This window comes from Drosophila arizonae, chromosome 3 (assembly GCF_054131065.1).
Source record: "Drosophila arizonae isolate 15081-1271.41 chromosome 3, UAZ_ARI_1.0, whole genome shotgun sequence".
NCBI classification, from domain to species: domain Eukaryota; kingdom Metazoa; phylum Arthropoda; class Insecta; order Diptera; family Drosophilidae; genus Drosophila; species Drosophila arizonae.
The window spans coordinates 24,169,633-24,194,563 of NC_142923.1; the positions used below are offsets into that span (position 1 = coordinate 24,169,633).

Consider the following 24,931-nt stretch of genomic DNA (forward strand, 5'->3'; position numbering starts at 1 on the left):
TTTCAAATACATAGATCTGCAACTGGGCCCATAACCTGTTGGATGGAGACTCTTCTCTATCCGAGTTGCTGGAAGTTATCTATGTTTGAAATATAGAAATAATAAAATGCCGCGCTTGTGTGCTTTCGTAGCAAAGGTTTATTTGTGACTAACTTACTTAGAGGTGGTACCTATCAGCTAGATATGGTACACACGTTTATCGATATATCGTGTCGCATTGTAACAGATGATATTCATTAACAAAATTTAAGTCAATTAAGTGTAAATATAATAAATAGTTATAAATTTAGCTGTAATCTCTATTAAATGGTATTAAGCTCTCATACTTTTGCATATTAAAGTGGTATTTAGTCTGAATCTGCTTTTTTAATATATTAATGGTAATAGACAGTTCAATAAAAATTGGTTTAAAAACATTAAAAAAATAAAATAAAAAATCATATACATATATATAAAGAGATATTAAAAAATTAAAATAATAATAAAATATTTTTTATTATTCATATATATATAGCTTTAATATACATTTTTTAAAACTAGAATAAATATATTTTCCTGATACATGTGAATGTAAACATTTGCCTTAAACTTATTATAATAATAATACAAATAAAAATAAAAATAAATATAAAAATTGTAATTTGTGTTCATTATTCCCTTTTTTTTAACAGATAAATCTTGCTTTTGTTAATCTAAAAAAAAAAAAAAAAAATTATTTCAAATGTTAAATAATATTTAATGCAAATATCCCTGTTTCGTTTTCTTTTGGCAACTCGCCTCACACACAGCTCATATTATTATTATTTTCGTTTGTTATAAAACACAATTATGCAACCACTTTGGCTTATCGCTGAGTGGATTTTAGGCCGCATTCTCAAGGCATTTATAAGCCAACTAGGCGCATTTCCGCTCGCACACTCTCGTTCAACTTTAAGCTCACTTTATTAAGTCAACTCAACGCGACTCGACTCGACTTGACTCGGCTCGGCATTTCAACTTAATAAGCACAACAACAACAGGAACAGGCGGCAAATGGCGCTATTTAAATGCTAAACAACTCTATTAAGTTGCACGACACACACACATACACACACGCAACACACATACACAAATACATTTACCAACCAAGGACAGATTTAGCTTCAGCATTTATTATTATTTTTTTTTTTTCGCTCGAAGTTTAGCGCTTGAACTGGAACTGGGGCTGGGGCTGGGGCTGAGGCTGGGGTTGGGGTGTTTAGGCAGAAATGGAACCTCAGCACGTTTCAAATACAATTTACAATAAATAAAATTTAAAAGCGAGAAAAAATGCTGCGACAACAGCAGCAGCAGCAGCAGCAGCGACAGCGCTGCGCAGCGCAGCAACTGAAGACAGACACCGAATCGCGTCGGACTTAATGCCGCCTAACGGTGAATGGAAAGTGAAGGCCAGAAATGGGAAGTGAGCACGTGATGCTTGGCGCAAGAAACGCGAAACACGCGACTGAAGGATGAGTTGCAGTATACCGAATAGTGTATGCTCTAACGAGAAAACTGAAAGAGATACGGAGAAAAATAATTGAAAATAATTAATATAAAATAAAAATTAATAACAAAGTTCTGGGACCCCTTGCTTATCTTAATTTACTGGTGATGTATCGGAAAATTAAAGTAAAAATGTTGACGTGGAGGCTGGCTGATGAGTTTAACGAATTAAAATGAAGAAAAAGTCTCGTGTGATTCCGTAAAGTAAAAAAATATAGTGAGTTGTAGAACAAAGTAATGAAAGAGACTACTTCTCAGAGAGTAGCTATGTTATTAACATATTTCTGTTAACAGTTGTCATTCTAGTTTATTTAGTCTCGTTACTGTATATACATATGCAATTGACGTATTATTAAAACTGAATGCTTTAAGATTTCTAATATTTAATAGTTGTATATATAATTTAATTAATATTAATACATAAATATAATTTAATTAATATTTAAAAAATATATATAGCATATATGTACATATCTCTAAATTTGAATTTAAATTAGTTTCACATATTTATATATATTTAACAAATAATATAAATATTAGAAAATATTGAGCCTTCCATTTATTTATTTCTATTTATTTTTATTATTATTATTTTATTTTATTTTATTTTTATTTATTTTTTTTAATTTCTTGTAAAATTCCTGAAAATATTACACTAACTTAAGCAAATACTCGAATAAATTTCCTGCCATCCTTTACATATAGGGAAATTGAAATAACTGCAATTGAATTGGCAGTCTGAGCATGAGGGGAGTGTTGGGGAGGAGGACTGAGCTTGCCAAGAGGAATGTGGATTGCGGGAATGTTATCTTACCTTTCTCGGGTATCACGTTGACAACGGTGTCCTCGCGTATATCTTCCAGCAGCTCCTCATGATTTTGCATTTCCGCTTTAAAAGAGAGAGAGAGAGAGAGAGATAGATAGAGTGTAAGTGAGTGAGTGTTAAAGAGTTACGTTTTACATTTCACATTTTACAGATATTACGTAGTTAATTTGAGTTCGCTTTGCTCTGGCGGAAATTCAATTTGTGGTTTAAGCATTGAGCACTTGCCATCAATATGCGCAGATAAACAGGTTGCACAGCAACCACCAAAAAAACAACCCGCACACACACACACACACGCACACAGCCCGCCACATAGTTAGGTAGTGGGCGTGGCTGTTCGCCTCGTACATTTTTCCAATATTTTAGCGCATTTGGCTCGGCGCCTTCTTTACGAGCAGCTTGCTGTAATTTTCAGCAACCGCGAAATGAAGTTCTGCAACAACTGCACAATTTGACTTTTGTGCAGCAGCTGCCAGTCCCATAGGGGGAGGCACCAGAGGGGCGTGGCAGCTAACAGGTAACTGGCAACGATGCCTCATCAAATATTTAGTAAATGCTGCGAAACGGCGAAATGTGCAAATGGATTTACGCTCATGCGCTGCCAATTGGATTTGGATTTGAATTTGCGTTAAATGATTAGTATTTTTATTAGCCATTATTATTGTAATGGCATTACGCTAACGGTACACCGAAACAAAGCTAATTGCTTACATAGGGTAAGGAAAATTTATCGATATTAACTGGATATACAACATCACGATTCTGTTGACTGAATGAGATTCATTGATAATTGCAAAGCGGATTTGATGGTTGATAGCAAAGTGGGTATGCGCGACTAGCAGACACCCTGTACGGGGGCATCTCAGCAAATGCTTTGTATTTAAGCATAATTGTTGGTCATTGAGTAAAAAATGTGAACAAAATTTGGCCTGGTTGATGATACCCTCTACCTGTGTTATGTCAATGCTTATACGGTAATCAAATGACTATAATAATTACTGATAATAAATATTAATTAATAATCAAAATACGTATTAATTAATAAAGGTGAATGCATGACTAGCAAATACCGTATACTAAACGTTTTGCAATGAGTTCATACATATTTTGTAAAGTCTCTTCTAAATCATGCTTGTTAGAATGTGAATGCATATACGACCAGAAGATACCCTGTAGTTAGCTGCCATATGATTAAAGACTTTTGAATAAAGAGATGATTTTAAATGAGAATAATAGAGGCTGAATTCATGACTAACAGATACCCATTACCGTCCCTGGGTCAAAGAGTTTGTATGCAATAATTAACAATTGATAAATATGTGAAAAAGTAATTGGAAACGGAAAGTAAAAACAGGTACGACTAGAGTATACCCTGTAAGGGGGCCTCTCATTGAAATTAAACGAAAATTGACTATAGCACTAAAGGTCAAATATACCCTGTAAGTGGGCTTCTCTTTGTTTCATTTGAAGCTTTGCATATAATAAAAGAGAGACCAATGGAAAATTTATTGCGAAATAAAACTGAAATGATATACAAGGTGAGAAGGTGAAAGGATAGTTATCCTGCGGATAAGCAATGTAAATCATAATATATTACAGACATAAAATTAAACTTTTTTTTTTAGAGAATTTACAGTTTTAGGAGGCTTTTCAAAATAATTTTACTTCTTAAATTTTGACTAAATTTCCGGCCACTAAATTCTGGGCAGGTCCCGCCTAACCGTGGACTACCTCGACATAATCTCTCCCGTCTGAGCTCAGCCTTGTCAGAGATGTCTATTCAGCATCTGAAGTGGCTATGGCTCTGGCAACTACTCTAGGCTGGATCTATATTTATTTGATGAGCTGCTGCCCCATTTCACGGTCACGTCGACTCTGCCCGGCTGCTAAATCACGTCATGCCAAGCAGAGCGCAGAATGTGAGCGTACAGAAAGAAAACACAAAGAAAATGGAAACTTTTTGAAGAAAAGTTGCTGCAAGGAGCAGCGAGTCGCTCTGTGAGGTGGCACGTGCAATTCACTTGCAACATTTTTGGCACACACACAGAGACATACATACATACATACATGCAACTATGCAATACAAAATATTACAAGCCGGCTGGAGCTGAGGCAGCGACTCGACAGCAAAGCTGTTGCCTAGCGAATTGTTGTTGTTGTTGTTGTTGTTGCTGCTGCTGCCGTTGCCTTTGATGTTTGGCAGCCCGAATCTGAATGGCCTTATCCTCTACTCCAGCCCTGCCGCCTCCCCCACCCCTAACTCTGCACTGAATTCGAATTTATTGCATAGTTTTGTGCGTTGCGGCAAGAGCCACAAACTGTATTTGCCTTTTGTCAGCCAGCTGTGACATTTGCACAAAGTCATTTCGGCAGCTTCGCTGCAACAACAACAAGAACAACAACAATTACAACTATAACTGCAACAACAACAACAACTAGCAGTTAGCATGTGTTTGGCGTTTATTAAAACGCCAAGAGTGCCAAATTGTTGAGCATGAAAATTAATTGAAAATTTGCTTCATCTCACTGGCTTTTCCTTCATTCATTCATTGCGCATTTCTTATTTCGCATTATTTGTGTCCTTGCCTTTCTTTTCATTTCATACATTTTTTTATGACAATTTCTTTTTTTAGGCAAATTCCAATTCATTTGCTCTATTGACAGTGTGTCTGCACGCATCGTTTAGAGTCCAAGGTCTTTGCGCTTATAAATAAATAATATATTTTTTTTTTATTTATTTTATTTTCATCTACTATTCCTTTTTTTTTGCTGGCTGTCATCGTGCCGAAAAACTAGGCGAAATATATGCCAAGGTGGCCAAGTAAATGCCGCTAAAAATCAATAGCAATCGCTTTGGATAGACGAGGCATGTGGCACCCACAGAGCGAGACGGACGAAGGAGATAGAGCAAGAGTGAGAGAAAGAGAGGGAGAGAGAGTTTGGTATGTAAATGTAGCAAAGTAAACTTTTGCTGGTAGTTTCTGTGCCTTTCAAAAGTCGAATTACATTAAATTTATACAACTAAAAAACGGTGGGCAAGTCAATGTTTTGCTTAGACTATGAAGCAATATATTAAAGCGCATTCGAATTATATATGCATTTTATTCAAAGTTTACAGCTACTAAAAAATTAAACAACTGCAGCAATAATGAATTTAGTTGGAAAGAAATTGAGAAAAAACGAAAAAATGGAACAAAAGAAATAAGTAAAAAGTTCACGCTCTATATTTTTAAATATAATAAGACTTAAATATTTTTTGACTTTGACTTTAATATTCTGTGATTTATCTTCTAATAGTTTTATATATATGCATAACAGTAAAGAGAAGTTTCGAGCTCTAAGCTGAATGCAAAGCTTTTGCTAATTTGCCTCACTCACTATATATACATATACATATATACATATACAGACAAACAACAAATTTAAGTTAGCGGCAAACCAATTTACACTTCTCTTACTCTCTTCTTTCTCTTCGACAATGAGAGATACAAATATTCTATTATATACATATACATATATGGATTCGAATAATATTTTAACGTTATATTACGTTATATTATATTTAACGTTATACTTTTTTTTTTACATTTGCTGTGAATTTTTCTTTCTCTGTTGCTTATAACAGCTTATAAGCCCGTCAAGATGTATGTGCACCCAAGGCAATTGCCGCCACAAACATCAAACATATTTTTTGTTGGATGTGCCAGACGCAAAAAGTTGAAAAAATAACAGCCAAAAAGAACAGCACAAAAAGAGCAATAAGAAAATCAACGGTATTTGAAACTGGATAATATTAGACGATATACACGACACACATACAAATATACATGAATGTATAAATATATGTCTCTTGGCACGTATTACTTACGCACCGAAAAGTGGCTAACGCGTAACAAGACCGATCACAGCGAAAGCTCAAAAGCAACTGACTATGTGTATGCTAATCAAACGAGAGAAGATCAGAGCTGATTGAGCTGCATTTTTGTAGAGTCAAACTTGCCTAGCATACATTTGCTGTTGAGTGAGTGTAGTGGTAGCGAGGCGTAACAAGAGAGCGAATGTTCTTGAAGTTGAGAGAGTGTAACAGTGTAAGTGACTTTTTAACTGCCACCATATACAGTCCATCTCGCTCTTGCTGAAGTTGTCTGTTTCAGGTGGGCAGTGCAGCTGATGTTAACAGTGTAACACTGTTACTCTGATACGCTCTCGCTAGTTTGATCTCATTTTAGTTCTAATGACATTGCGGTAGTTGTCATTTACACTCTTGCGCTCCTATTGCAGTTGCTCTGTTATTGATGTTGAGAGTGCGAGTGTAAGTGTAAGTGGCTTATGGGCATTTAAGCTTGTCCGAGTTTGTTATTGTATTTAATAAAACTGAAAAAGACTAACAGAGTCACTGTTAAATTACTCTGTAAGAGAGTAATGCGTTTATTTGCATTACCTTAAATGAAAAGGAGACCTTCAGCTCTCTCTCTTTGTATGGTTTGATCTAATCGATCTCTCTCTACACATACATATTATAAAGAGAGCTACAGAGGAATATACAGAAATTAAATTAAAAAGCATTACGCTCATTAACCCATGCCTATGCCATTCACTTGATACATAAACACCTGAAACATTTTATGAAGAGGAGACACGAATTGTTACTCAATCTGAGCAAGAAAATTGTGATTCATAAATAATTAAAAGTAAATGCTTTTAGGGTACAAGTTCAATAACAATTTGCCTCATGTCGGTGTGTTCGAAAAGCTACTGCTGCTGCTGCTGCTCCTCTGCCCCGCTGCTCATCTGTCATTTCCCTATCATTAAGCCCACAAGAGCTTATGAACATATTTCAAATTGAGCTATTTCTGTTTACCACTTGATTGCACTCACCTTTCGGGGACAGGCTCAGTGGGCCGAAACCTCAAAACTTCATTAGCCAAAAAGCACGCGCCGAAATCGTGGCAGCAACAACAAAGCGCGAACAGTATATAATAAAAAAAAATCAAAATCAAAATAAAAAAGTATCTTCGAAACGTTGGGCGTCATAAATTGCACGGCGGCAAAAATAAATGTAAAGTAAATGGCGCTAATTCAAAGTAGATTTATTTATTATGCCATTTTTCCCGCGGCAATGCGCCAAGAAAGATGCTTTAAATTCTCATTCACAGCCCATTGAATGTACCAAAAACTTTAAGAGAGAGAGAGAGAGAGGGAGAGACCGAGTGAGAGGGAGTGAGTGAGCTGAAACACAAATGAATATATACGACGCTGGGCAGAAATTATGCAACAAAAACAATAAAGAATTCCTGGGAAAAACTGTGAAGCTGCGAATTTCCTTCTACTATCTGCTTCTACTTCTTTCGCTTTTCTTCTTTACTGTTCTTTCTTTTTTTTTTTTTTTTTCTTTTTCTAAGTACACGAGCATATTAATTTACGCACATCCTGTGGCGCCAGCTTTGAGAAGCGACGCACCTGCTGCGACAGACATCCGCAGATCTCACTCACTCCCACAGGCTCTGGCTTAGGGCTGCTCTAGTCTGGACTGTTGATTTTGGCCATAATGCTAACGCATTTAAGCCAATTTTCGTGTCAAGTCTCAATGATTTATTAGCCAGACGGGCGGAGAGACAGAGAGAAACTGCTGCTTAGCGCGCCGGATATAGAGGCAAGTCTTAACGGTGTCAACAATTGCCTAAAAGTTGCTCAAATTTGTCGACAATTTGCCTTGAGTTTTGTTGTTGCTTTGCTCTGTTTGTTTACTTGGCTAATGATAGCGATTGGCCCGCCCTTCGACAGCTGCTTAAAATGAGCCTGAATTATGCCCGCTTTGCCATTTTACATTCCGCAGTGAACGTTTTGTCTGGTTTGAGAAGGCGGAAGTTAACTTTTTGGCCATTGAATAACATGAGAAGCGCAGAGGGAGGTGCTGAATATCTTAGAAATTGACAATTGCATAGCAAAACAACAAATATTTAAGCTAGAGAATCGTAGAAAGGGACAGCATATATAAAGGAGCCCTGAGTTGTATAATATATAAAATACGTATATCAAATATTTGAGAATTGCCTAGAGAGGCGTCGAATAGAAACATTAAATAATTGTATAAAATGAAATAAATAAAATAAATTTGATAATTGGAGAAATACATAGGTATAGCTCAAAGTTGCACAATATATAAAATATTTGAGAATTGCATAGAGAGGCGTCAAATAAAAACATTAAATAATTAAAAAAAAAAAAAAACAAATAAATTTGATAATTGAAGAATTTCGTAGATATGAAGCTCGAAGTTTCTTCTTCCTCTTATATACGTTACGAAAATACTTTAAAAGTATTCTTAGCTTAATTAAAGAAAATTACATTATAGAAAAAGCAAAAGTTCTAAATAAAATAACAAAAAATAAAATTAAAGAAACCTCTACTGTCCTTTGTCTCTACTCTATCTGTCATTCCCAAAAGCTTTCATCGCATGAGAAGAATTGCATAGAGAGCGGCAGCCTAATTATTATATTATTCTTTTTAATCAGATAACAATCGTTTCTGGGAAATTCCTGCTTCAACTCACTCCAAATGACATTTGAGATGTGTTTTATGCATTATCCTGCTGCCACGCCTCGCCCATGCGTGGCTAATATTATTTCCTTTGTTCTTCTTTGTTTGGCTTCCATTCTCTTATTTATAGATTTATAGAAGCTGGAGGTTTCGTAATTAATCGAAACAAATTGGCTTTCGTACTAAATCAATTCTCAAAGTCTTTAAAATGAACAGCGAAAAAAGAATTAAAGAGGAGTAAATTTCTGGAGGCGGTAAATAAATTCTCGACACTCGGTAATAAAATATAAAGCACAAATAAATGAAATAAAAAGAGGTATCATTATTTTTGGAAGGCAAATCAAGGGCTCTCTTCTGGGACGGAGCTAATAATATATTTACAACTGTTTAAGCTTATCCAGAGAATGGCCTTTCATTTAAAGAAACCTTCAGCATTTTTACATAAAACAAAAAAAAGGAATAACAAAAAAGGGTCAGTTTTCCACAAACAATTTTTATCAGAAGGACTGGGAAAGTATCCTTAAAATAAACTTGCTGGATATAGTCGCAGTTTAAATACTTAAATTGTAAAATGATCGTATAGTTATATGTACGTGCATATAACATTACTATTAAATAAATGTCGGCTCTTCAATGAGCTCACTCAGGATCGTTAAGACACCGGTTGGTTGAGTGAAATGAAGCAAAGAGTCTCTTATTTACGCGTAGGTTAAGCTTGCTCAACACATCGATAGCCTACGTGAATTCGGTGTGTGCATGTGTGTGTGAATGTGAGGACCGTTTGCATAGACTATTTGAGCACATGTGCATGTATTTCCTTACTTATTAAGTCCCATTGTGCGAGCTTTAATCGTATCTCTCTCCAAACGATATTCGTCAAAAGAGCGTCAAACGAATAGCTCAAATCAAGCTGCTCAACAGAACCTTAAAAAGGAAAAGAGCTTTTGCTCAGAGCGAGAGCGAGTGAATTTCATATTTTCGGTTAAGTTCGCCAACAGAGCACGATTGAGTGATAGTCATTTAACAGTGAAACGGTGCGTGAAAAATAAAATGCTTAACAGTTCTGTTAAGGCGACTGCGCTGTCTTTAAATCTGTTAACAACTTTAAGTCTGTTTGAAAACTTGCAGCTATATTGGACTTTGAACCATTTGATCATACTGAAGACTGTTCCATTTCTATTCTGTAGCCATTCTGTAGACAAATACTAGACCAACACCCACGTCTGGACTGCTACACACCCATTAATCTATATACCGTAGTAGGCTTTATGTTAATATTCGCTTTAAATGTTAACATAGCTATGCTTTTAGCCTTCGTTGGACTCTACTTAAGATTGTTTTCTAGGCTTTACTACTCTGCTAAAGCTGTTCTCGTTTTATTATCGATGGCACATGGCCAGCTGTCGATAGTTAGCTATAAGACTATCGGTATTTAATATCAGTGCTAAATACAGTACTACAATTAGTAATACTATGTAGTTTAATTTAAATAGTTTTATCTTGATTGTTCATTATTGACTGAAGATCTAAAATTTATTTATAATTTATACAAGCCATCCCGTCAGATGTTTTTCAATAATACTTTAACTACTTTAACTCTTGTCGGAAGCTCTACTTGCCCACTTTACCTTCATAATGTAATAATGGATTTTAGTTTATAATTGACTTCATTCATATCCATCAACTCTAGTGAATCTTTTTCATTTGACCTATAGGGAATTTTGGTTTCTTTGGCAGTTTAAGCACTGGCTGCACACCTCAAGGTGCATTTGGGCCAACTTTGCTCATGCAACTTGGTCAGCAAACTTGGCTGATGATTATAAAACTTCGAGTTGCGTACGTGAGCAGAGATTGTTGGAGTGTGATAGATAGAGAGGGAGGGAGTGAGAGGTGGCAAAATATCAACTTTGTTGCGTGTACGAAAAGAATCCCAAGACTCCGCTCAACCAAATGGCCAAAGACGAGTTTCCAAATTAGCCGAGTCAAATTTAATGTTGAAATTCGAATTCAGTGCAGCTGAAGCTGTTGCCAATGCACTGTGTCAAGTGTCAAGGGGTCAAGGGGTAGGTCAGGCGACACTCGAATAACTGTATCATATCGCATTCAGCCGGAAGTCAAAGTGCGGCCCATAAAACTTTTGCTAATTGAGTTGCGTGTATGTCTGCTTGTCTGTGTGTGTGTGTGTATGTGTGTGTTTGCCTGTCGCATTTATTTTTCGGTTATTTACCAATGCTACAGTTTTCATTACCAAACAAAAATTTGTGCCACCCGCTGCCAGCTGCGAGCTGCCAGTTGCCAGTTGCCATTTGCCAGCTGCCCAGGGCATAGGTCAAATGCAAAGTGCTAGGTCTCAAGCTAAATTAAATTTCCCTCTCTCTCTATCTCTCTCTCTCTCTCTCTCTCTCTTTCTATCTACTTCTGTCTCTGTAATGGAGAACTACAAAGGCGACTTCAAACAAGACACAAACAAACGAAGCTAACGTAAAATGATGCTGAAAAACAAACATCGCCAAGAGGCAAGAGCCAAAAAGCGCAACAAGATGCAAGAGAGCAGCACAGGCAATAGTCGACACTTGAATGCCCTATAAAGCAAGCAAATAAGCATAACAAATATAGTCTAGATTATTATGTATTTGATAATAAAAGAAATGAAAATATACTTATAAAATATATAAACGCAAGCTGAATACAATTGAAGAGCGGATTAAATTCCCCATACCGCATATGCTTAAAAAACTAACTCTATCGATTATTATCGATGCACATATTATGTATGTAAACTCCAACTGTATGCAGTTAGAGATCAGATTAATATCTTCATAGTGTTAAAAAAATTTCTAGCTCTAACTATACTCAAACTACGCCTAAAAACGAAGAGAAACTAACGATTATTATCGATAAAAATTTATTATCAACTTGTACTTTAAGAGGTATACACGAATATTGATGAAAAATTTATGTTGCGACATTTTGGCGTTCATAAGAATAGACAGTCGGACAGGGTTTAATCGATTCAGATCGTTAACCTGATTAATACATATATATACAATATATATACTTAGTGTCTACCTTGCTTGCCTCATCTTATTACATAGATTTCCATTATACTTAATTTCCCATTTTCAATCGGTTCCGCATAGGGATGCTCGCTGAAAATCGATTTTCGATGCTTATCGATCCTCTATACTGATCGCTTTTCGATGACTATCGATGTTGAGCACAACAATATCAACGTTGTAATGAAAATACAGTTGAGTCGCTATCAGTTGTACCCCGCTAAATCCTAAATCGCGATAAATCGGAAAAATTTTATCCCTTTGAAAAATATTCGTTCTCGATAATTCTCGATAATTTGGATTGCTGTGTAAATCGAAAAAAAGTGATTCCTTTGCCATTTGGAATTATCGGGACTCGACTGTATCAATTTTTCATCAGACATCCATGTTCAGTTTTCGAGCATCGATGTTTAGCTTTCGATAACGACATTGTCGACAATATCAATGTTTTTCTAGGGTATACAAAAATGCCAGCAGTTTCAGCTCTTTGTCGACTGCATATATACCCTGCAACTACTGCCAGCATATACCCTTTGTAATGTCACGACACAAGTATGCAAAATGAAATACAAATTACAGCAACTACAGCGACTGCTGCGACAACAACAACAGCAACAACAACAACAACTTCGACAACAACACGAGCACGCACACTCCACACAATAGAGCAACAAAACGCCTCAAAGGCTAACAGCAGCCGTGATTGTAGTTGGCTTCTGCCTCGGTCGGTGCTCTGCTCTCGGCGTTTTCTTTTTTTCCCCCTCTCCCTCCCGCTCCCCCTCTCCCTCTCTCAATTTCTTTTTTATGTTGCTCATCCGCCCCGTTGGCCAGGCGACGCGCTAAACAATGCAAAGCGCAAAAAGTGTTGCATACTTTTAGCAGCAACGCAAAAGCGTGTGAAAGATGCACACAACAACACACACAACCACACACACACACACTCACACACACACATAGACGAATTGCAATGGAAAGCTGTGAATGGCAAGAGTTTCGACGTTCTTTTTTTCGGCTCTCCAATTTTTTGCGAACTGGGTGAAATTGTTGAAAAATTGTCAAACAATTGCGACGCCAAAGGATGGGGGCTGGGTCGATGCTTAACTGTGCAGGGAATTGGGCGTGGCTGGCGCACAAACATCACGAAATGCACATCGCGAAAACAGTTAAGCGCAATCAGAGCCCGAGCTGCACAAATTTCATCTGACAGAGCCAAACGTGCCAGCCAAGACGGACAAAATTGATATAGCGCTAAAGTTTAGACTACGTGATTAAAATCCTATTAAGAGATGAGCAAAGCAAAACTATCTGCAACTATCTCTGACACACACACACACACATAGACACACACGCAGGTCTATAGACAGCGGCATAAAGTTTTTGATAGCTAAATGCCAAAAGTTTCACAGTTTGTACATAAATTTTTATTGAATTGTGCCCGTTCCCAATTTCAATATTTATTTATTCCGAGCGCAACTTTTAATTGCAATAACTATTAACTATTAGCTTTTCGCTTCGAAACTCTTTTGAATTGAAAGTTGAAAGTTCTATGAAAATAGAGTTTATGTTTTTTCTTATTTTCTGTATCAATTTCTTCTTCATTTTAGAAATGAGTTCCAAGTCTTGGGATAATAGTTTGTGAGAAGTATATTTCAAATTTATTGGGCTTGCTTTTATTATGCATTATATAACTTCAAATTGGTTTAATCTAAATGAAAATCGAATTATTTAGCCGATATATAGCATTAAATTAACATTTTACGATTGTAAGATATCATTAAATAAATTGTTCGATAAAATCTATAATTGAAATTCGTTAAATTTGACAATATATATTATTATAATATAAATCACAATGCATATATTTAACATATCTATTTTCTAAAAATGATAAATATATTAAATAGTAGAACTACAAAATAATAGACATATTTTGTAGCATTAAAAAAAAATCAATTATTTTAAAATTGTCAAATTGTTTGCAGTTTTCACTCATATCAAAAGTAAAAAATTATATTTAATAATAATGTTTTAAAATAAATATTATTAATTAATTAATATATTATTATTTATATTATAATAATATTATATATGTTATAAAAAAATATTATATAATAATTTTAATAATATAATATATAAAATATATAATAAATAATATAATAATAATATTCTTTGAGAGAGCTTGTTTTATTTTATTTAATTTCATTGTCTTTTTTGTCATTGTCCCTCTCATTCCACTTTTTTTGTCTCTACTCCTCTGTCACTCACTCGCTTTTTAGTCACTCTCCTTTATTCCGTTTTAATCCCTTTCTCATCCCATCTCTCTCTCTCCCTCTTTCTTCCAATCTCCTATTTTCCCCTCTGTTTCGTTGCTTCTCGCTTCCTCTGTCTTATTTCATTAAGTCTGTCTAGTAAAAATAATGTTGAAAAAAAAAAAACACACACACACACATAAACACCTTAAGAAGGTCCCATCAAAAAGATTTAAAATATGAACTCAGGATAGAGATTTATCAAACCCCATAATAAAAAGAAATATATATATTAATAGCTGATAATGAAAATTAATATTTTATCAATTTAGGACTATAATAATCATGTTATAATACAACAAAATACTTTATATGTCCTGCACAGAAATCGCCTAATCCAAATGAAATAACCCTTTTGATAGCCTCATAAATATGTCATAAACTTGTTGACGATGGTTAAAAGAAAATTTTTAAAAAACCCTTCTGAGCACACATGAGTGTGTTTAATCATAAAAAGCTTGCTTTAAATTCAGTGCAATGCGCAATGAAAAACTTGCACAACATTGTCAAGTCATAAGCCCAAAGAGAGAGAGAGAGAGGGAAAGAGAAAAAAAGGAAAGTGCTTGACGACCCAAAGCGCCATCAATCAGAGTGTCAATCACTTTTTGTGTCCAGGCAGAAGCCAACGGCCTAAGCAGATGTGCTTTCATATTTAACAAAACACACACACACACACACATGCATGCATATATGTACATGTGTGTATGAGAGAGGGAGAAACATGGTTGAACAATGTCAACTGTTGCCCACTTGTTGAGCGCCCACAGCTGAGCAATAGCAGCCCACAAGTCAGGCACAAAGAAAACTTAAGTGGCCACAAAACACGGCTCTGGACTGTGTGTGTGTGTATGTGTGCGTGTGTGTGCTTAGACATTTGGGCAGAGACAGACCACAGTTTATGTCAGGCAGCCGCAATTCGAATGCGAATGCGAATGTGATGGAGAATACGCATACGCCATGTGGGCGGGCGGGGGTTGGGGGCTGCGGGTGCTGTGGGTCACTTTAATTATTCTGTGAACGGCTTAGGTCTTAGGGCCAACTTAAACGGCCACTAAAGCCAGCCGACCGAAGAGCACGTCCACGCCCCCAACCGGCGCCGGCGTGCGCAATGAGCCAAACTGGTGTTTGGGGGGGCGGGAAGGCGGTCGTCCCCAGCTCCGGCCTGTCACTCACATAATTCCGCTCAAGTGACACGGAGTGGCTACGGCCGGGCGACACTCAAAAGTTTGTTGGCACTTGGCAGCCACACGCCAAGTTGACCTTGTGCTAAGCAAAAGCAAACGCAAATAGAGCGTGCTAACAGCCCCGGCTATCCCATTTAGGGGTTTTCCCTCCCGCACTCTCTCTCTCTCTCTCTCTCTCTCTATCTCTCTCTCTCTACCATCGTCACCCTCTGGGTCTCGCTGTCAGCTACAAAAATCGAACAAACTGACGTGGCTGGAATTCATCTCGACTACCAAAAGAGACTTTCTCCTCTGGACACTTTAATTTGTCAAAGGACTTGCACGAGTAGCTCTTATTATTGTGCTCGAGCTTAAAACTTCGATTCACAGCTCTATCCCAGTCGCACAGGTAGTAAGTCACATAATCCACAAAGCTGTTGAAATTGTTTTCTTATTTTATAAATTTTCAATTTATATTACATATTTAAAAGATTTACTGCAATGAAAATATATTATATATTCTTTGATAGATTTAATTATTTTTAAAGATACTACAAAGACAAAAAAAGTTTTTGTTTAAATTATTTTGTAATATATAATATAATATAAAAATAAAATAAAATTATTGTATAATATTTGTTTTGAAAATTATAATAAAAGCTAAAAAAAAAAAAAAAAATTAATAAAATGGATTGTTTACAATAATTAATCAAATTTTTTTATTTTTCCATCAAGATTTGGGCTGAATAATTTTAATATTTCGATTCAGTTAAGCATATTAAGCAGATAATATAATGCAAACATATATAAATAATATTTTTGTAACTAAATATCCACAAAAATAAATAATAGAAACTTAAATGAAATTAAAAAAAAAAAAAAAACACAAAAAAAAAAAAAAAACTATTAAATTCGTGTTATATTTGAATATTATTGTGTTGTATTTTTTGTGTAATAAATAAAAATCAACGAACATGAAAAATGATTATTTAAGGCAAACTTTATATAAAAGTTATTTTAAATTAAATAATAATACTGAATAAATATTTCAAAAAATATAACAAATTTAAATGTAATCTAAAGAAATTTTAAATACTTTTATATATTGTAATTATTAATAATTGTTATTTTTATATTTTGTAATTATTCGTGGATTGTTTCATTTTTTTAGGGATTATTAATTAAGGCATAATAATTAATTATTTTTATATCTATTTTATATTCAATTATTTTTTTAAAATAATTTTATATTTTATAATTATTAATAATTGTTATTTTTATATTTTATAATTATTCGTGGATTGTTTCATTTTGTTAGGGATTATTAAATAAGGCATAATAATTAATTATTTTTATATCTATTTTATATTCAAATATTTTCATTTCATTTTTTTATTCAATTTAAAAAAAAAATTTTTTTATTTAATTAATCACAATTCCAATGCAATTTAAAAAGCTAATACGATTATATTATAAATTTTGGTAATTTTTTTTATAATTCTTTATAAATATTATTCATTTACCACGAGGATTGCTGATTAACTGTTAATTATTTATATACTATTAAGCTCATTAAATAAGGCAAACAAGCTGAGTAAATATTTGCACAATCTAACTATTATTATATTACTCTGATTCATTGAATTGTTCATTATTAAGTATTCATATTAAGCACATGAAACAAGGCAAACAATTTAAGTAAATATTTTCCCCCAATCTGTATCAATAATATTTGCGCATCATTTCAATCGAAATTGTATTCATATTGAGTTCCACTTGAATATACATATCCGTGTATTATCCGTCTGTTTGCACTTACCCAGATGATGTGCTATGTGATCCCGCTCCTCGGACTCGCCGATAATGAAATCGGAATGCTGCTGCTGCTGCTGATGGTGCAACAGATCCAAATGATGCTGATGCATCTCGCTGTCCACATCGTGGGCGTCCTGTGCGGCGGCCAGAGACCGCGAAAGGGTCAACCAACTGGCCGAGACGGCGGCAGCGGCAACAATTAGCCATGAGCATATTTCCGGCATTTTATGTTTCCGTTGCTGTTTCATTGCTGTTGCTGTTGTTGCTGCTGCTGCTGCTGCTGTTGCATCCGCTGTCAGCGGAAATATTTTAATTTTCATTTTTATTTGTTTATGCGTTCGTTTTTATTTCTTTCTTTCTTTCTGTTCTCTCACTCGCTCTTGTTTTTCCTTGACTGTTTAATATTTGCGCTATTATTATTTTTTATACTTTGCTGGAATGCTGTTTGGTTTGCTTTTGTCAATGTTTACGCGCGCGCTAGTTGCAGTTGCATAGTAATTTGCTCTTTCTACGGAGGGGGGGGCGGGGCCGCATAGGGGCGCCACGCATATTACTTATCTGTGCGCTCTTTATCTTTGTTTCAATGGCAATTCATTGCGTCTCTTAAATATTTACGCGCAACAATTTGTTCAGCCCTCGGCTGAGTGGCAAAATGCATTTTCCATTGCAGCGCTGGCTGCACTCGCCTCCCCATGGACTACGACGATGTCCTTAACTGCAAATAGCAAAAAACACGAAAATAAATAAATAAATACATGTTGAAATTATTATATCAAAATGCATGGCATGTTTTAATAAACATCTTTTTTAATGCGCTCATTTATTATTACCATTATTACATGTATTTTTATTTTATTTATTTTTTTCTCTTTTTTCCTTTTGGTATAAGTTTTCATCATGGCATTATTAAATATTTCATTATTTATTCATTTGCATAACGCAGCGTTTAACAATTTGCCTCACTCCCTCTCAGTGTCTGTCTCGACTCTACTTCTCTCTCTCTCTCTCTCTCTATCTCTCTCTGTCTGTTTACCCTTTGTCTGAGTGGTTATAAATTATGTGCTAACAGCATGCATAGCCGGCATTAATAGTTGCCAACTTTGTGGCTTAATTATGGTTGCATGAGCATCGCTTATCACTGATATGGGGGAGAGAGGGAAAGAGATAGATGCACTGTATGAGTGAGATGGGGCTTATCGCATTTAAAAGTCTCTCAGACATTTACTTCCTTTCAGCTGTAAGTGCCCAAGCCGTAGACAAGAATTGCACATGATTTCACGTATGGAGAAGAGAAGTAATCGAAATAAATGAATATACTCATTCATGAAAGTAAAATGAGTGTATTCGTGCTTTTTATTTATTTTTTTATTTTCATTTTTTTTTTTTTTTTTTTTAATATCATCTTTATTAAATTTGATGTTTATTAATATCTCACATCTGATATTTATATCTATTTAACTCTCCTAATGCGAATATCTTAAGCTGACTATATGATTAGCTGCTAATTTGCTTATTTGCAGATTACAATTAATATTTTTATTTTTTTTACAGTCCGTCTACTTAAGTTAAGTTGTCGTTCATTGAAATTATATATTGATTTTTTTTAAATTAGATATATTTTTTTAATGCAAATTTGTATGGCCTTCTTTCCGTTTTTTTTTTTTTTTTTTTTTTTTTTTTTTTTTTTTTGAATTTTCTATTTTGCCCTAACACTGCAAAATGTGCAGGATTAAAAATATACAAAAGGACGCTAAGCACAAATAATACAATAAATATTTGTATAAAAAAGTTTAAGCACCAACAAAAAACACACACAGTTTGCACACAAGAATGTTTGGTTTTAGTTTAAAGGTTCTGCTTCTACTACTACTACTACATAGCATAACTGCTACTCTCTCTCTCTCTCCCACTTTTGCTCTCAAGTTACAGTTACAGGCCGTTGGGTAAACACACACACAAAATGTGTACGCTGGCTTCACTTGCTTTGGCTCTCTTTGCGAAAGCAAGCAACGAATTCTCGCATGGCTACAGCTTAGCAGGAGAATCAAGGCGAAGTAAAGCCAATGGCCAACAGCAGAGTCTGCGGGTGATAGAACCAATGAGTTCATTAAACAGCATTTGAAGCCTAATAAACTTAATTTTAAGGTGAGAAGCAGCCCAAGGGAGAGCAAGTTTTTCAGTTGCTCAGCAAAAATGCTAAATGCAGGCGGTCACATGTGAACAAAGTCTGGCCTATAAAGCATGCTCAACTTTTTCAGCCACTTATACTATATAAAAGTATTACTTAATATTAAAATAATTTAATTCAAATAAGTATATGCATTCATTGACATTTGTATTTCATCACATGACACTAAATAGCATTTATAAATAGATTTATTACTTTTTAACTCATCTGCATAGCTAGCCAATAAAAGTTAACTGTTTTATTCCTGACGCTCTGTTCCCGCAATCAACCGAAAATATCAAATTCACTCACTCTCGCTATTCGTGTGACGCTCTTTTAACGAACATCTCTCAGTGAGAGATACGATTGACGCTCGCACAAAGAGTCTCAATAAGTAAGCAAATACATGCATATGTAGCAAACGGTCTTCACATTCACACACACATGCACACACGTAGGCTATCGATGTGTGAAGCAAGCTCAACCTACGCTTAAAGAGCAATGTATACATAAGACACTCTTTGCTTCATTTCACTCAACCAAACGGTTTCTTGCCGATCGCGAGCGAGCTCGTTAAAGAGCCGACGCCATCGGTTGCTCACTGAGTGATTTTTCAGAGTGATTCACTCAAACACTTATACATATATCTAAATTATATTTACTGAAATTAAATTAATGAAATGAATTAAAATTACTGAAATTATTCAGATTTCCACTAGAACTGCCCAGCTAAGTCACATCAACTAGATTTGCTTGATATTTGTAACCCACTATTATGAATAATAATAATATAAATATTTCGACTATTTCTAACTAAGACGCTTTCTATAGCTCAACGAATATTTTTCCAGCTGATAGACATTAAAAACCACTCTCTTATGCATAATTTATGTATACTATATATAAACAATGTTTACAGACTTGTTTTTCGCCTTTTTGTCTGGGCAAAGGCCATACTAAGCCCTTACAGTCATACAACTGACAGTCAAAAGATCCGCATAATGCGCGCTTGCCGCACAGTCAAGGTTGCAAGTCGGCGCTCATTAGCTGCGCTTGAGAGAGGCTGGATGTGATAACGAGGCGTATGAGTAACTTGACATGCTTAATTTGTAGCATAAGCAGCTAGACTGGGCTGGATGCTGCGCTTAATAGTATAAAGCGAAGATGGCAGGGAGGAATAATGAGGAGAGAGAGGGGAGAGAGTAGAAAGGATGCCTTGCAGCATCAAAACGGATGCAGCCTTTAATTGCTTGCCGCGCGCAAATTAGAAAACTCGTCGAGTGGGTGCATACAATAAATGTACATAATTGTGGGAGACATGGCCAGCCAGCCAACCAGCCAGCCAGCCGGGGGGCGGCCAGAGCGGGGGCGTGGCAACGACAACTTGAGAACAAAAGTCAAGCAAAACACAACGGGAAGCGGCTGAAAGGCATTTAAACTTTTGGACAAGTTTAATTTCCGTTGAGAGCGCCCCAACTAAATGAAAGAGAGAGAGAGTAGGAGGGAGATTTGCTGAGAGCGAGACCGAGTCTGCTTGGCTATGAAATTGAAAGCACTTACAATCTTTGATGGAGTTGAGCCCGCTCGGCAATCAACTAATTGCGGCGGGCATGCGGCGTTGCCTCAGCGAGTCTTTAGACTTCTTTCAAGTACGAAATATAATATAATGAAAATAAAGTATATATAATATATATTTAATTTAAAAGAGAAAAGCCAACAAAAAGTAACTAAATGAAAGGCCTCGCTGGCATTGTTATTATCTGGTTATTACATATTATATTTATTATGATCAACGACAGCTGTTTTTTCTTTTTTCTTTGTTTTTTTTTTTTTTATCAGTTGACCAGGTGAAATTAATGAAGCGAAATGCCGGGATGACCTTTTGTCCAGACTGTTTGAACCGCTGCGCCCCTTTGTGACCGCTTTCGGCCAGGTCGTCGCTGGCTTTATGGCTTTTTAGGGGCTTTTCAGCCGCCATTGAGCGCCGAAAATGTCATAAAGATAGCAACGGGCCACGCAACGCCAAAAAGGCGTTGAAAACTTGAATAAAATGTGACAAATGGTTTTTTATTTAATAAATTGGCTTAACCGGTTGTCGTGTTGCGGCCCATAGAACCAGGCATGCCCAGCGCTACCCAACGTGGCCCCAATCTGACATTTATGAACGTAATTGAGTAAATGTGAAATGATTACGAGTCAGGCGAGGCGAGTTGTGGCGAGGGGCGAGGCGGACCAGCTCTGACAGATTCTTTGTGCACTCTGATAAGCGCAAAAATAATATATATACATACATATATTTATTTATATTATGTATATTATATTTACATTTATTGATATGTTATATAAGTCTTTGATTTAATATAACATAACAATATGCGAAAATACGATGAGGTAAATTTTGTGTGTGAGTTTTTGTTTTTTTTTCTGCGAAGGCATTAGGTAATGCAAAGGTATTACAAGTGTTTTCTGATAAATAAATTCAATATTTGTTACTTGAGCTCACTGAACTAATGAGAAATATTATTTAAAAATATTTCTTTTTTTTTTTTAGGAAAAAAAAAAAAAAAACTAAATTTAGTTTGGAATAAAAATATACAATTTTTATGTAAAATATTTAAACCATTTTCAATAAAGAAATGTAAAATAATTATATTTTACATTCATATGTGTCTATAAATAAATGAGAAAAAAATTATAATTATTTTATATTTTATTCAAATACTTATGTAGGGAAATATTTATATATATTTATACTATACTCATATAAATATATATATTAGATTTTTGAATAATATATAAATATTATATTAATAATATATATTTTTGTACATATATTATAATTATATATAAGAATCTTATGAAAATTATATTTAAAAATGAATTTACTAAATTCATATACATACATATGTATACATAAAGCAAATTTAGTAAAATAATAATAATTATTCTTTAATAAATATATAACATATTATATAATATTTTATTTATATACATATACAGAGAACTAATTTAATTAAAAAGCTTAAAATAATTTAAATTTATAATTTATAATTTATAATTTAATAATTTACTATTATAGATGATTTTTATTAAATTTAATTTCAAGAAAAAATAATAAAATATATGTATAAGAGTTTATCAAAAATATTTAACATAAGAGATAAAGTTTAATTTAATTTCCTTTGAGAATGGATTTTATTTATATTTTTATTTATTTTAATTTTTAATTTTAATTTTAATTTTGTATAATTTATTTATTATTTTTACTATTTATTTATTATTTTTTATACTCAGCCAACATAAACATTTTTGAGATATTTACTTGTTTATTTATTAGAAATTAGAATTCATGTCAAATTTCATCAAACTTAAATATTGAGCTCTGGCCAACAATTTCCTTTGGCTTGAGTTAGATAATACTGAATGGGGTAAAATATAAATGAAATCTGAGCTGCTTAGTGATGCAACTGCGCCCTTGGGTTGCTTAGGCAACTCAACTGCAGCAACTGCAGCAATTAAAATATTTTCTATCGATTCAAAAGTCGCAAAGAACTAAGCAGACTTCCTGCTGTTGCTGTTGCTGCTGCTGCTCCTGCTGCTCCTCCTGCTCCCGACATATCCTCTAGCTCTCAAGATAAACCGAGTGCAAAGAGCTTCACTCATATTTGAATCAAAAATATTCCCCAGCTGAATGTTGCTGGCAACTTTTGTGCTCGCTTTGATTAACAGCTTGGAGACCTGAGGCGACGCAGATGGCGCTCCCAAGGCAAATCAGCTCGAAAAGCCAAACAATGTCATAATGATAAATAGCTCACAAAGCTACAAAGAGATGGGGAGGCAAGGCAAAAGAGGTAGCAAAGGAGTAAGAGAGAGGGAGAGATATAGAGAGAGGGTGTGTGTGTGAGAAAGTGCAACAACTTCTTTGGGCAACTTTGGCTAAGGCAGTTGACACCTTTTTAGGGCCGGCGCATCATTAACATTTTCATGGCGACTGTCAACACTGGCAGCCGGAGGTGTTTAGTGTTGGGTTTAATGTTGTGGCCGTTGTCTCATTTGTTGTTGTTTTTTCCTTTTTCTTATTGTTTGCATTCACTTTGCTTTGCTCTGCCTTGCTTTGCTTTGCTTTGTTCTCAACGTTTCCATTTCATTTGGCCTTTTATCAAGAACTGTCAATCGTTAAATGACAAACACTGAAATGCGGCAACAGCGCGCGCGGATCGTTTCGTTCAATGATTCCAAGTGTCATTTCGAGCCGCTAATCCTGCATGCCTTTCGCTTATTTAGCTGGGCAACAAAATAACAAATAAACGTTGTCCTTACTCTGACTCTTATCCTTATGGCCAGAGGCAATGCCACCCCACCCCACAATCGCTTTGTTTTCTAACTATATTTCACACGACTCACGCGATATCCCATTCCTACTCGCATTCCTCAACGTATATATATGTATGTATATATATATATTTGGGCTACCTTTGCGTGCCGGCAACTGCAGGCAGCAGCTGCTTGTCGCATAAAAGGCTTGTTTTATGTCACCTGCTGGCATCGTTCAGGTATTTCAGGCTCTCCTCTGCAGCGCCGTCGCTCATAATGAGCATAAAGCGTCAGAAATTATGCCCAAATTCCAGCTGGCCATCAAAATTGTCTGGCAACTTAAATATTTTGCTGTTGCCAAAAAAAAAAAAAAAAAAAAAAAAAAAAAAAAAAAAAAACAAACAAACAAAGCTGGAATGAAAAGGAAGCGAAACAGTTGACACCCAGCGGAAATCGCTGTCTGAAGCGAAACATTTCGCGACAGCTGCCGCTTCGTTTTCTCTCACAACTTGTAAACTTCAATAATTGTTTACGAAATCAATATGTCCTTTCGAAAGTTTAAATCTTTCCCCAACTCGAAGTTTGCAGTTGTCGGAGTCGATGCGGAGCAAATGAAATGAAATACCTCCTCTAATCATGTGCGTGGGTTCAGAATGAATTAAAGCATTGAATGCAACTGAAATGGATTCTATATAAAAGTGATATAGTTTGGATAGTTCCATTGTTACATATTTCAAAAGATTATCAGTTAAATGTGTCTATTGTAATTTGTTTATAGCAATGTTTGTTTGTTATTCGATAGATGAGAAACTAGGGTAAAAAGCATAGGTCTATTATAATAATATTAATATTATAATATTATAATAATATAAATAATAAAATAATATTTACGTAAATATGGAATTTTTCATACCAAGTCTTATGTCTAATTTTTCCTACATGGTAAAAAACACAAATTATTTTTTGCTAACTGAGAATTTGAGTTTTTAATAAATTAATTGTATGAATCGAACCTAAATTATTATATGTATTATTTTGTATATGTAGTGTTTTTTATATGTACTTTTAAAGGAAGTATTTCAGAATAAAGAAGTATTTTAGGAATAAAGTGACCCATATAAATATAAATAAATACAAATAAAATATAAATAAAAATAAATTTCACAGTTTTTGTTACCTAAAAATATTTAATAATCACATACATACATACACATACT

At 34.8% G+C, this 24,931-nt stretch overlaps 1 protein-coding gene across 3 annotated transcripts in view; it reads right to left on the reverse strand.

Annotated features, from left to right (window-relative positions):
* The window catches only part of DIP-theta (Dpr-interacting protein theta), a 70,927-nt gene that overhangs the window by 38,060 nt on the left and 7,936 nt on the right, over window positions 1–24,931 (reverse strand). Inside the window, exons 2-3 of one of the 3 annotated variants that reach the window (XM_089465990.1) lie at window positions 17,238–17,948; window positions 2,339–2,413 (exon numbers count right to left, since the gene is read on the reverse strand). In XM_089465990.1, coding sequence (XP_089322116.1) covers window positions 2,339–2,413; window positions 17,238–17,553 — 391 coding nt within the window. In that variant the 5' untranslated portion in view covers window positions 17,554–17,948. Of the gene's footprint in view, window positions 1–2,338; window positions 2,414–6,218; window positions 6,251–17,237; window positions 17,949–24,931 lie in introns of those variants that run through there. The other 2 variants (XM_089465991.1, XM_089465992.1) reach the window with 2 other exon arrangements.